The 13,660-nt window shown below is 42.5% G+C and overlaps 1 protein-coding gene across 5 annotated transcripts in view; it reads right to left on the bottom strand.

Moving 5' to 3' along the window:
* The window catches only part of LOC135161852 (cell adhesion molecule Dscam1), a 44,381-nt gene that overhangs the window by 14,841 nt on the left and 15,880 nt on the right, over positions 1–13,660 (bottom strand). For 2 of the 5 annotated variants that reach the window (XM_064119791.1, XM_064119790.1), the window contains exons 8-10: positions 9,753–10,446; positions 9,274–9,586; positions 6,505–6,798 (exon numbers count right to left, since the gene is read on the bottom strand). In XM_064119791.1, coding sequence (XP_063975861.1) covers positions 6,505–6,798; positions 9,274–9,586; positions 9,753–10,446 — 1,301 coding nt within the window. Of the gene's footprint in view, positions 1–1,373; positions 1,665–6,504; positions 6,799–9,273; positions 9,587–9,752; positions 10,447–11,465; positions 11,596–12,631; positions 12,756–12,865; positions 12,932–13,660 lie in introns of all 5 variants that reach the window. The other 3 variants (XM_064119786.1, XM_064119787.1, XM_064119788.1) reach the window with 3 other exon arrangements.

The following is a 13,660-nucleotide window of genomic DNA, read 5'->3' as shown; positions in this document are numbered from 1 at the left end:
ATCACCTTTTGAAATGGAGCACATGATCGACACTGCATCACCCGAGTTCGAGGGCTCATCACCGAATGAAAACGGAAGTATCTGCGGGCTGACTACACACAAATTTCAATTCAGAAAGGTGTTGACACATCTCCCTGACACCCTATCAATGGAAGAATAAGAAATTTCATCCCCGAATATAAACGAAATTAACAGAGAAATGAAGAATAAAAAATTCTGATTGAGAAATCATTCGAGCTGTAGTTGACCGAAGATTTGAATGTTCTGGCACTCTTCATCTATCGATCGATTCAGTGACTCGGAATCAATGAGCGATGGAAGAGGTTTTGTAGAGAATTTGTTGGTTTTATTTGGGATTGACATCGAGGAATAAATGTGTTGTGCTCAAGGTAAAATATCTCGTGACACAACTGTACCATTGACAGCAAGTACAGCGGTATGACTCGTTGCTCCAGCCCTGTTAGAAGCAGTGCACGTATACTCGCCCGAGTGTCTCGCAGCAACTGATTCAATAGCCAGAGTGCTGTGACGTTTGCCACCGGTTATGATGATGTCAGTACGTTGAGCTATGGGCACGCTGTTGAATGCCCACCGAATTTCCAGCGGAAAATCCCCTTTCGATATGGAGCACGTGATCAATACCGCGTCACCCGAATTCGAAGGCTCATCACCGAACGAAAATGGAAGAATCTGCGGTGTAACTGAGAATATTCAATCAACAATGATTTTAGAAATTTTTTCCCTCGATTATTTTTCCCATCCAAATCTTGGCCAATAGGATTGCACCATTCGACGTTATTCTGTATAGTCAACACGGTATTTCAGCGGATATTCTTGGAAATTTCACTGGAAATTTTGCATGTTGATATATATAAAAAAAAACAAATGTTGAAGTAACCCTCAATTGTATCTGACAGATTAAATGGCAATTCGTTGAAAATTATGTCTCATGGTGCAATTCTATCGGCCAAGATTTGGATGCAAAAAATAATCCCCCGAATACCACTCGAACTTCGAAATTATCTGATATTTCCCTCAAGGTTCCCTGCAAACAAATAAGCTCGTCAAGTTTTCCAGAAAAATCACTCGCGCTTCGCGCTCGTGATTTTTAAACTGGAAAACTTGACACGTTCATTTGTTTGCAACGAACCTATCGGGAAATATCCGATAATTTCGGAGCTCTTGTGGTATTACATGCGATAATTCAACCCTATTGAGACGTTCGAAATATTGTTAAGTCATTGATAGGTTCGGAAGGAACGAGGAAATGACATAAACAGGATTAACACAAAGAAAAGTGCTTTTCAGCTCAGTGCATTTGTTTATATACACGCAGTTAATAAAATGAATAAAAATTAACGCGACTTGTCTACCATTGACAGCGAGTGTCGTTGAATGGGTGACATTGCCAGCATGATTTCTCGCGATGCAACTGTACACCCCCGCGTGCCTAGCAGCAACAGACTCGATACTGATGGCACTCATGTGTTTATTAATTATTGTAACAGTAACGTCTGGATAACTGTGATCAATATTTTTTCCATTGTGCTGCCAGTAGATATCCACTGGAAAATCACCCTTTGTGATGGAACAAGTCGCGGATACCATGTCCCCAGAGTTTGCTGGGCCATCGCTCATCGAAAATGGACCTATCTGTGGCGCAACTAAAATATCAAATGAACAATCAGTGAATAAAAGAAATAAAAATGACGAGTGAGAGGGGAAGGAAGATGTTGAGATGATGTGCAGAGTGAGGAAAGTGGATTGGAGCACGTCTCGAAGTTCTAGCAGGTTGGGAAATGTGGATTTTGTACCATTGACTGCTAGTGGTGCCGTGTAACTTATGCCCCCAGCAGCATTACTTGCTGTACAGGTAAATTCACCGGCATGACGAGCAGTTACGGGCTCAATCGTTAACAGATTGACGCGTTTGCTCGTACTGACAATTGTAATGTCTTGATCATTTCGCGTAAGAGGTACTCCATTGTGTGCCCAACCAATCTCAATGGGATAATCACCCTTCAGCACTGTACAAGTGGCTGTTACAGTGTCACCCCAATTAACTGGCAGCTCGCTGATAATAAAAGGCGCTATCTGGGGAGCAACTGCGGGAGGATACTATATCAGTTGATATACATTAATAATTAGAGCTCAGTATCGCGAATAGAACGATTTTTGTGGTACCATCCATGATGAAGCAGAAGTAAAGCAATCGTGCTAATTATCTTCCTCACAAAATACACTCACGAGTTACAATCAAAATAAATAAGCATTTGTCGCTGATTTCCCGATAATTTACCATTGACACTCAGGATTGCTGATTGACTGGCTGTGCCAGCATTGTTGATCGCCACACATTTGAATTCCCCTGCGTGTCTAGCTACCACTGATTCTATGCTGAGAACACTCATGTGTTTACTGATTTTATTAATTACTATATCGCTATGGTGAGCTTTTATTTGTTCACCGTTGTGTTCCCATATAATTTTCATTGGGTAGTCACCCTTGAGAACAGTGCAAATGACAGAGACGGGTTCTCCAGAGCTTGCTGGACCGTCCGTGAATGAAAATGCGGCAAGTTGCGGTGAAACTAAAAAAATAGACGAAAATGGGGATCAGGAAGAGTAATGAATGAATGATTCATGGGAAGGAACGTCTCTTGGCTAAATCTACACAGAATAACTTGAAATATTTTATGACATCATCATCATGTCACTTTGAAATACCATTGACAACTAGTGATGATGAATAACTGGTGCCACCAGCGACGTTGCTGGCTGTGCAAGTGTACTCCCCAGCATGTCGAGCAGAGACTCCATCAATGGTCAACAAACTGACGCGTTTACCCCCGTCAACGACCCTTATGTCGGACTGTTCTTTTGTAATGGGTTGGCCATTAAGAGCCCATTGAATATCAATAGGATGATCACCTTTGAGAACTGAACAGGTGGCTGTTATTGTTTCACCTGCGTTAGACGGTTCATCTCCGAAATCAAAGGGAGCTATTGCTGGAGCAACTGAGAAATACCACAAGAACCGAAAGTGAGGGAAAGAATGAGGTGAATTTTTTCAAGGAGGGGATGTTCAAGGGACGTCCGTTGGGAAGTTCTACAAACAAAACTAACGGAATAATTTTAATCATATCCTCATCATCCCATAATGAGCTTTACCATTGACAGCTAATGTTGATGAGTAACTAACAGCACCCGCAGCATTACTGGCGGTGCAGGTGTACTCCCCAGCATGTCTAGCAGAAACTCCATCGATAGTCAATACACTAACGCGTTTATTGGTATTAACGACAGTGATATCTGATGGTTCCGTAGTGATTGGTATGCTATTTAGGGCCCATTGAATGTCAATAGGGTGATCACCTTTGAGAACTGAACAGGCGGCTGTTATTGTTTCCCCTGCGTTAGAGGGTTCATCTCCGAAATCAAAGGAAGCTATCGCTGGAGCAACTGAGAATACCACAAGAATCGAGAGTGAAGGAGAGACTGAGGTTAATTTTTTTTTCATAGGAGGGAGTTGTAAAGAGAGGTTCATTGAAAAAAAATATCTACAAAAAAAAAACGAAAATGTTTTACGCTATATTCTCATCATCTGATGAGTTACCATTGACAGCTAATGTTGATGAATAACTGATGGCACCCGCAGCGTTACTGGCAGTACATGTATATTCCCCGGCATGTCTAGCTGATACTCCATCGATAGTCAATAAACTAACGCGTTTACTGGTGCTAACAACAGTGATATCCGACGGTTCAGCTGTGATGGGTATACCATTCAGAGCCCATTGAATGTCAATAGGATGATCGCCTTTAAGAACTGTACACGGGGCTGTCACTGTATCCCCTGCATTTGAGGGATTGTCACCGAAAGTGAAGGGAGCTATCTCGGGAGCAACTGAGAATACCCAGGAAAGCAGTCGTGAATAATAGATAGAAATATGTGGTGGATATGGGTGAGGGATGTGTGGATGATCGTTTCGTAGATGAGCCTGCGTTTTAATCGAAATAATCAATTAAGGAGATAATCAATACCATTAACGGCTAAGGAGGCCGAGTAGCTTACTCCACCAGCGGTATTACTCGCTGAACACGTGTATTCGCCAGCATGTCGAGCCGAAACATCATCGATTGTCAGCACACTGACTCTCTTACTAGTACTAACAATACTTATCTCCGAATTAGGAGATATCGGTTCTCCATTTAATGACCACTCGATCGAAATAGGGTAATCCCCTTTGATAACTGTGCACGAAGTCGAGATAGTATCCCCGGAATTGGATGGTTCTTCTCCGAATATGAAAGCAGCAATCTCAGGACGAACTAAGACAAAATACATTAAATTCGATGGGGAAAGACCTGAGTTTCTAGGAACTTTAAATTACTCATCCGCAACGACCAATAATCCTGAACCTACATGTCCAATTGAAGTGATTAATGAGTGCCAATCATTCGATGCGAAACACGACGTCCGGTATTAGGTCATAACGATAATAATCGCGCGAGTAATAATTTACAATGACTTTCACGAGGGAAATGATGATGATGGCGAGGATGGGAGTTTCGTAGATAGCGATAAAATTAAGAGAACAATGTGAATGATATACCGTTGACCGTTAAAGAAGCGGAGTAACTTGTTCCTCCAGCAGAATTGCTCGCCGAGCAAGTGTAATCTCCCGCGTGACGAGCACTCACCGCATCGATTGTTAATAAACTCACACTTTTACCACTGGTAACAGTAATATCAGGCCTATGATGGCCTATGAGTTGGCCATTGAGGGACCACTCAATCTCAATGGGTCTGTCTCCTTTGATGACAGTGCAGGTTGCGGTGACAGTGTCACCCCAATTCGCCGGTTCATCGCCCATGACGAATGGCGCTATTTGCGGGGCGACTGTATAATTTAAATAAAATATATGAAAATTGTTGTGAGAGGATTGTGGAGAGTTTGATAGGACCGAGTGGGAGTAACACGTCTCATAAATAGATTCTCATTCGTTCTATTCAATTGTGGGGAGAAATGTAAATGGTACCGTTGACGATCAGCGATGCTGTGTAACTCATACCGCCTGCTGCATTGCTTGCACTGCAGGAGTAATCACCGGCATGTCGTGCTGTTACTTGATCGATTGTTAAGACACTCACGCGTTTACTCGACGAACTTATTCCTATGTCAGGATAATTATTGTGAATTGGTTGATTGTTCAAGGACCACTCGATGTTAATCGGAAAGTCGCCTTTGAAGACTGTGCAAGTCGCGGTAACAGCGTCCCCCCAGTTCGCCGGCTCATCGCCCATCACAAAAGGCACTATTTGAGGAGAAACTAAAAAAAGGAAAGGAAAAATCGCGATTGTACTTATCTCTGTGGAAAGCCTTCTATGAGAATAAGCCTCTTTCACCTCGGAGTCGGTTTTACTTTGGTTGGATGTGAGGAGGAAATTTTGTTAAACATTCAGGGCTTCAGTCTCTACTCCTTTCGTTTCGTTGGATCCCTTTTTATCGAACGTACCATTCACGGTGAGTATCGCTGTATGACTTGTTCCACCCGCGGAATTCGACGCTGAACAGGTGTATTCACCCGCGTGACCCGCTGATACCGAATCGATGCTGAGGATACTGTTTTTCCGAGTTGTTGCAACTATATTGATATCTCCACGATCACGACGAATTGGTACACCATTGAGGGCCCAGGTTATGTCTATTGGGAGATCACCTTTGAGGACGGAGCATGTAACGCTTATTGAATCGCCCCAGTTAACTGGACCCTCGGCGATGATGAAGGGTGCAATTTGGGGGGCAACTGAAAAACACTTGTTCTCTCAAATTCGATTTTGATAAACGTCACGACGATGCACGGCCGATTCCTACATTCAATACGAGCCGGAAAAGATCTCCGAAAATTTTCCAAATATGAATTCACTGCCAATTTCCCTTCCTCATCGAATTCAACAATGATACCACGAGTGGGTGTGAGGGACTTGGGGAGGAATTGAATGCGTCACAAAAAAAATCTACAAAAAAATCGTTAATGGATCTACCATTGACGGTCAACTCAGCAGAATAACTGGTTCCCCCAGCAGCATTGGATGCCACACATGTGTATTCTCCCGCATGACTTGGACTCGCTGAGTCGATTGACATGAGACTATTCCGTTTAGTGACAGTCACAGAAACGTGAGGTGTATCATCATTGATGGTGATGCCGTTGAAAGCCCACGAGATCTCCAGTGGAGTATCACCACTGACGATTGTACAAACAGCTGACACTGACTCACCCCAATTAACAGCTTTTTCCGCAATGACGAATGGCGAAATTCGGGGTGGCACTGATGACAATTGGAGTGGAGAAGTGATAGATAAATAATAGCGACAATGTTGGCGATAAAATGGGCAGATTGTAAGAGTCGTCATTCACAGTCGCAGGTGAGGAGAGTGATAGGCACACGGATGAAATATCACATGCATCTCAGCACAATTTCCGATTTATTGCCTACCATTGACGGATAAATCGGCTGAGTGGGATGTCGAGCCAGCTGTATTGCTAGCACTACAGGAATATATACCAGCATGACGTGCTGCAACTGATTCAATGGTCAGTGTACTAGCACGTTGGCCACTCTTTCTCACTACGATGTCACGATGATGATCCGGGTCAATGGGCTGACTGTTCAAAGACCACTGAATTTCCAAAGGCAGATCGCCTTTGACAGCTGCACATTGAACTGTTGCCATGTCTCCGGCGTTTACAGCCTCATCTCCAAAGGAGAATGAGGCTATCTGTGGTGCAACTGAAATATCTCTTTAGGTTTTTCGAGATAACAGGAGGGGATTGGGATTCATGTTTGTGGCGTGGAGTGTTCGTTGTGGGAAATTATCGAGTGAATAGATCAAAGCCAGTGATTTACATGTCAGTGACACCATCCTTTGTCTAGTTGAACGTCTCACCAGAAGCGATACACCGTAGAGGAAAAAAATATTTCTACACTATTTTTACCGTCAAAGACCGGCCATTAAACGAATTCTGGGAGACGTGGCTATTCCAGGGGGGAGCCTTCAATGCAAATTATTGGGAATTTCATATTTGCACATTCTCGTCCTCTTGAAGCCGTCAGAAAAACTACTCCTTAATTTTTTCTAAACCACTCTAAATATTTTCTGAATATTTAAATAACTTAGACTCGTCCTCACAATTTTTTAAAGTCTGACGGCTGAATAGAAATGTTCTTTTCCTCTACACGAATAAAGTTCTCACAAAATACTTTGTGGACGGCGGAGACATTTACATACGGGATTCAACGTTGAGGTTTTGATATACGGGATGTTGACAGTCACTCAATAGTCCCCGCGCGACCAGCGTGCACTGATAATAAGATTATTTTTGCATATAGAGATATCAATAAGCCTCGTCATCGTTGTCGGAAGATTCACCATCGCGTGTCATAATAAAATAAAAAATAGAAAAAAAAAATTGACAACGATGACACAAGAATTTCGTTTATACAAATAATGATGCTACCATTGACAGCGAGAACAGCGGTGTGACTGTGAGATCCGGCCGCGTTTGTTGCAATGCACTTGTACCTGCCAGCATGTCTCGCCGAAACACTGTCGATGCTCAAAAAGCTCACTCTTTTATTATTATTTATTATTGTAATGTCATGACGATCGTAATGATTGATTGGCTGGTCATTAAAACTCCAGGTCAAGTTGACTGGTAGATCGCCCTTAATAATTGTGCAGGATACGGAGAGCATTTCACCGGAATTGAGGGGATCATCTCCGAATGAGAATTGAAGTACCTGCGGCGCGACTATGAACACATTTAATAATCTTTATGAAGAATTAGACGAGAACGTTGAGAAGTATTTTTTGAAGATGAAGATAAACAAGGAGAAGTGCCACCTGTCGCTCTACATTTGGATTCGTTGATGGTTTTCGGTCCGAGGAGGTGCGGGGAAAAGACTCAACTAAAAAAACTATATCCAGTGTAGAAAAATCGAATCCCAATTCAAGAATTCATAAAAATTTTTCAGCATTCATTTGCTTTTGTTTTTCATTTTGTTTCTGAGAATAATTAATCTTCTGTACGCATATCACGCATGTTCTTGAGTCAAGATGATTTTTTTACAGTAAAACTAAAACTAAATAGCCCCATAACAAACAATAAAATTAATGAATATAAACAACGCATCACCATCGGACTATTATAAAATCGCGAACCGTTAACAGTGAGCTGTGTCTTATAAGATGACGTCCCTGCCGCATTCTCGGCCGTGCAAATGTAATCTCCCGCGTGTTTAGCTGTTATCGCTGATATCATTAACATGCTAACACGATCCGCGACTTTCTTAGTTATAACGCCAGATGAACCACCCATTTCCTCTCCTGGATAACTCCATTTTATCGTCAAGGGTAAATCACCGGTTGGAACGATACATTGGAGATTTGCAAATTCTCCAGCGTTCATCGGTAATTTCGTGAATGCAAATTGCTGTACCGCTGGTGTCACTGGTGGAAAATAATCTTTAAACTAGAATTTTTCTTGAGATGAAGTGTGGAGTGTTATTTGGAGCCTTCGAGACTGGGAAGACAGTCTGTGGTTGGAGGTTTTTTATTTTTTCATCTGCAGGTTTACGAGTTGAACGAGAGCGAGAGAGAGAAAGAGAAAAAAAAACGAGTAAAAGGAGAATGGAAATTTGCCGCCCTCCTCCCGACAAGCAGGTGTTCGACTCGAGTTGGTACCACCTGTTGTGGCCGTCCTGCGGGTTTCCTACGCTCACATTATGTACGACTGAGAGTTTCAAAATCATTTTCGTACTCTCCAAGGAACATAACACCACATAATCGTTGAACATATATAAATAAAATGCTGAAAATAATTTGAAATATAACCGGGACTTATGACGTTCCTGTTCTGGTAATTTAGAGGAACTTTTCTCCTTCATTTTGCTGGAAAAAATATTATTCAAAGGATGACAAGAGCAATGATGGTGATAAATAAATTTTTTACCGTCGATTTGTAGTATATAGAGTGCTGTTAAAGAAGGGAGGGAAGTTTCACTTGAGGAATCTCAGCAGAATCCCACACAGATTTTAATGGGCGAGCAAAACACTGCTGTCACTTGCCATATGGCTTGATGTCACATGTCCTCGACATATTTAAACGTCATTAGCGTATTTCAATGGACATATACTTGCTCTTGTCATCCGAAGAATTCACATGGGGCCAATTATATAATATATAAATAGGTTTTTCAACTTACCCATGACTTGAACTTCGAGTGTACCGCGTGCTGAGTATCCCTGAGCGTTTCTCGCGACACATGTGTAGGTGGCTTGATCGCTGTGTCTTTCAACATTCTCGATGATGAGGGTACCATTTGGAAAAACTTTTTGCTTCCTGTTGATCGGTAGAACACGGTTGTCACGCTCCCAAACGATGCTCTCAATGGGATAACCAGCAACTGGGCAAGTTACGCGCAGTGTTTCTCCGGCGACGATGGCTTTTTTGTCCATGTGACGAATGAAGGGGAGACCGTAGACGTTGAGACGAGCAGAATGTTCAGCAGAGCCAACCTGACACATTGAAATAGCCGAAATAATGATACATTACTGGGAAAATTACACTATCTAAACAATAATCTTCAGATCGAGAAAGACCACGAAAAATATTCAATCTCGAGCTGATTCCTGATAATATAAATTTTTCAAAGCTTTGCCCTCCCTCATTTCTAGTTCATACCTTTGATCCAGCAATACACTTGTAAAGCCCTCCATCATTGGTATGAATGCTGGATATATTCAAATGCGAGACGACATCACCATTGACCTTGACGTATTGTCCAACCTGGAGTCTCTCAGTATTCGACAGCCTCTTGCCATCAAGTTCCCATGTAATTTCGGGTGTTGGATTACCACTGGCGACACACTTCAAGAACATACTTGGTCCCGGCTGCAATGTCTCCTCAGTGAATGCCTGTTTAATCTGGGGTGGTTCAAATCGTCCTCCCAATTTGAGTTCAGCAGTTGCCTGGGCGCTCTCCTGATCATTTCGAACGAAGCACTGGTACATTCCCTTGTCCTCCTTCTTGACACTGTCAATCCTCAGTACCAAATCCTCGTGTCCAAGTGGCTTTCCATCTTTCATCCATGAAACAGTCTTAATGGGATTTCCTCGTACATTGCAAGTGAATGTTGCGGGTCTGCCGAAGTCAACGGTTTGTGTTCGCGGTTCAATTTCCGCCCCAAGTGGTGCAGTCACAGTTAAGACAGTCTCGACGCTCTCACCACCCACTGAATTGTTAACGATGCAAAGATACTTTCCCGAATCCTCAACTCGTGCCTCACGAATTATCAAAGTTCCACTGACTTGACGGACTCGATCGTTAAGTTGTACCGGTTGTCTACGAGTCGTTCCATTCAGAAATTTGTACCATCTGCAACAGCAAATGTGAGAAAATATTTGAGTCAATAGTCTAACATCAGCAGATATTTTTTAGGGGATCTCTTGGCTTCCTCATCAATTTTTTTTTGACTCTAACCCAACGTTTAATTCAACCCATGTCTTTCGTCCAAGTAACTAATGAGATGAATGAATATACTGATCGTTTCACTAATCATTGTAATTAACGTGAATACATAATGACGACCATCGACACGCGATAATTCGCGTGTACCTAGATTGAGGTGCGGGGAATCCTTGTGCCGCGCATAAAAGTGCCAGGGAATCGGTTTTAACACCGATTTTTTTATTCAGACCATCTCCGGTACTCTTCGGTGCTGTTTGGCCGGATGGTTCTGAAATTCAAATCATCGAAGGCATCTTTTCACAGTCCAGTAACTCCCTCACATTCAGATCTCACATCCCTGATCCTCATTCGGAACGAACTCATGACAATGATAATTACACGCTAACTACTCACCCATGAATTTCCGTTGTCAGGCCCTTCAGTTGTCATTGTAAGTGATTTAATGATTGAAAATTTTGACAGTACCTTTTGGAGCCCTTGGAAGTGTCACCTCGAATCGACGGTCTTGTTGATTAAAATTAATTTTGGTTGCAAAGTGATTAAAGACAATTCCATGAACATTATCGTAAGAAACATTTTTGAAATTGAAGTTCATCGACCCTTTGGTATTCGCCCACAAATATTGGGGCTCTATCCGATCGATTATAATCCTCTTAAATCAATTTGCAACATTTTTTATTACAAAAAAACCATGCATTTGATGAAATCATTCCACACAGCTACTGAGAATGGGGGGTAAAGAGGAAAGGACGAGAGAGGGTTGGAAAAAATGCTGATTGAAAGGTAATGAGCCCATAACGAGTGACCGCGTATCATTTTCAAACCCTCGAGTGCCTCCCAACCCTCATATTTTCAGAACTCTTGGGCCACGACTTTTTTCAAAAATTTACGTGATTGGCACCAGAAAGGGCCCAAGGTATTTATACCTTGTAACTGGAACAGGTGACCCCTGGACCGCACAGTTCAATGCTACTACTCTCTTAACAACCACCGTAACGAGTTTGCCACCCTCGTAACGCTCACCGGCGATTCGTGGTCCTACGTTGCTGTTCGGTTCTGCAAGACGTTTATTTTATCGAGCTGGGTAGGAATGAGTTACTTTGTCCTATTCGAATGGAAAAATTTCTACTGGCGGTGACAGGATACCCACTGGACTACGCTAGGAAACTGAGTAGTGACGCAAAATGACTCACTACGAATATAGATCGGTGGGAATAACTTAATGGCCGAGGGGGTGAATCATACGGTGCATTAATTTCAAACCGTTGATTCCAATTTTCAATACATCGTCGTGAAAGCTCCATTTTCAAGCGGAGTAAACAAGGAGATCTTGATCGATGGCTAATTATAAGTCGGTCATTACTCGCGACGGTACAACGATCGATATATATCAATGGGATAAAAATCAATGTTGACAGAGTGGAGATAAGCTCACCTATACAGAGGGGCTGGACTAGACTGAGCCTCACAGAGAAGTGTTACTGTTGTTTTTTCCGATCTCAACAACTCATCGAACTTCGACCTGGGGGGTAGGCGAGGAGGAACACTACCTACTGGCTCTAAAAAGTTATCGTAAAACATTATATTTCATAGATTCAGTAGAATTAATATTTTACAATTTAAATCGATTCAAAATTAACAAACTGAACGCCAGGATGGGTCTTCACGTCCGTTCAACTGACCCCATTGTACCCTACGGCTACAGTAATTTTCCAATTTTCTTTCCGTGCATTTTTCATGATTACCTGAAGACTGGAAGAGGATTGGCTTGCGCCTGGCACAACATCGTCACCGCAGAATTATGAATTGTCGAAAGAACAGTAATTTTGGCTGTTGGTGGAACTCGCGGAGCTGCGCCATTGATGGGTTCTACAAGGATTATTCGGATCAGTCAACTATACCAAAAACAACCTGAATGTTGGAACCGGGTACACCTGAACTAAAATCCTAATTATACACCTAATGACAGTATTCAGCGGAAGATAATGTCGCATTTTCTTCAGGGATGTGTCAAAATATATGTGTATATTGCCAAGAATTGTGGTGTAGGTGCGACGGCACCATCAAAGCACAAGATTTTTGAACAACTGACCTGAAATTCGGTGGAGGATACGCCTGGGCATCGCACAACATCCTTAATTCCCTCCCCTTGATAATATCAAAAGACTCGGACTTTGCGGATCTCGGAAATTTAGGAGATACCTGGCCCACGGGTTCTGTTATCGAATTCGAAAAATTGATTTATTAATTCAATAATCCCCCTCACTTTACCTGAATGATGGTACAGGGTACGCCTGTGCTTGGCAGACTATAACGATACTCCTACCGGTGTTTCGTTCAATTAAAGTCCCCTTTTCTCCATGTATTGACGGAGCTTTACTGCCCATGGGCTCTGTTGGATAAATTTAATCTTCAAATTTCTAATCCCTGCACTCCCTCATGCTGACCTGAACGCTGGCACAGGGAACGTATTCAACCGCCGTAACAGAGCCAATCAAACAAATAACTCTCGCATTTTCGTAATTTCGTTTGAACACGGGGCAAAGAAAAAAAATTACCTGAACAATGGAACCGGATACCCTTGTCCCTGACAACGCATCACGATGCTGCTCCCGTTCCGTCGTTTCATGTAACTTCCATCCTCCCCCTGAATGGCCGGTGCTTTACTCCCCACAGGCTCTTAATCACGCGAAATGAGAAAAACCGATTATGCAGAAAATAAACTGACTAATAACTTGGGACCGGGTAACCCTGACTCAGAGAGAGATAAACCGGGAAAGGGAATACGTTTCTCGATATTTATTTTACCTAAAAATTGGGACAGGATATCCCTGTGCCGGGCACGTCATTACCACACTCGACGCCTCCACCTGCTGCACCATCCAGCCCTTGACAACTCCAACGAACGTGGGTCCTTTACTCCCAACTGGTTCTAACATAGCGAGTCACAAAATTTTAGAAACATTACGAGTAAAATTTATTTATCCCAAAATTATTTGAGATAAACAAATGGCCGAAATTTGATAGAATCTGCATTAATGTGAGGACGTCAAGCACATTTGTCTCACTGAATTCGTTCCTCAGTGTGAAAATCGGTGTGAGGGTGGCGTGTAATGTCATG

This window comes from Diachasmimorpha longicaudata, chromosome 4 (genome assembly GCF_034640455.1).
Source record: "Diachasmimorpha longicaudata isolate KC_UGA_2023 chromosome 4, iyDiaLong2, whole genome shotgun sequence".
NCBI lineage: Eukaryota > Metazoa > Arthropoda > Insecta > Hymenoptera > Braconidae > Diachasmimorpha > Diachasmimorpha longicaudata.
The sequence above is the reverse complement of the archived record's forward strand: the minus strand, read 5'-3'. Positions and strand labels throughout refer to the sequence as shown.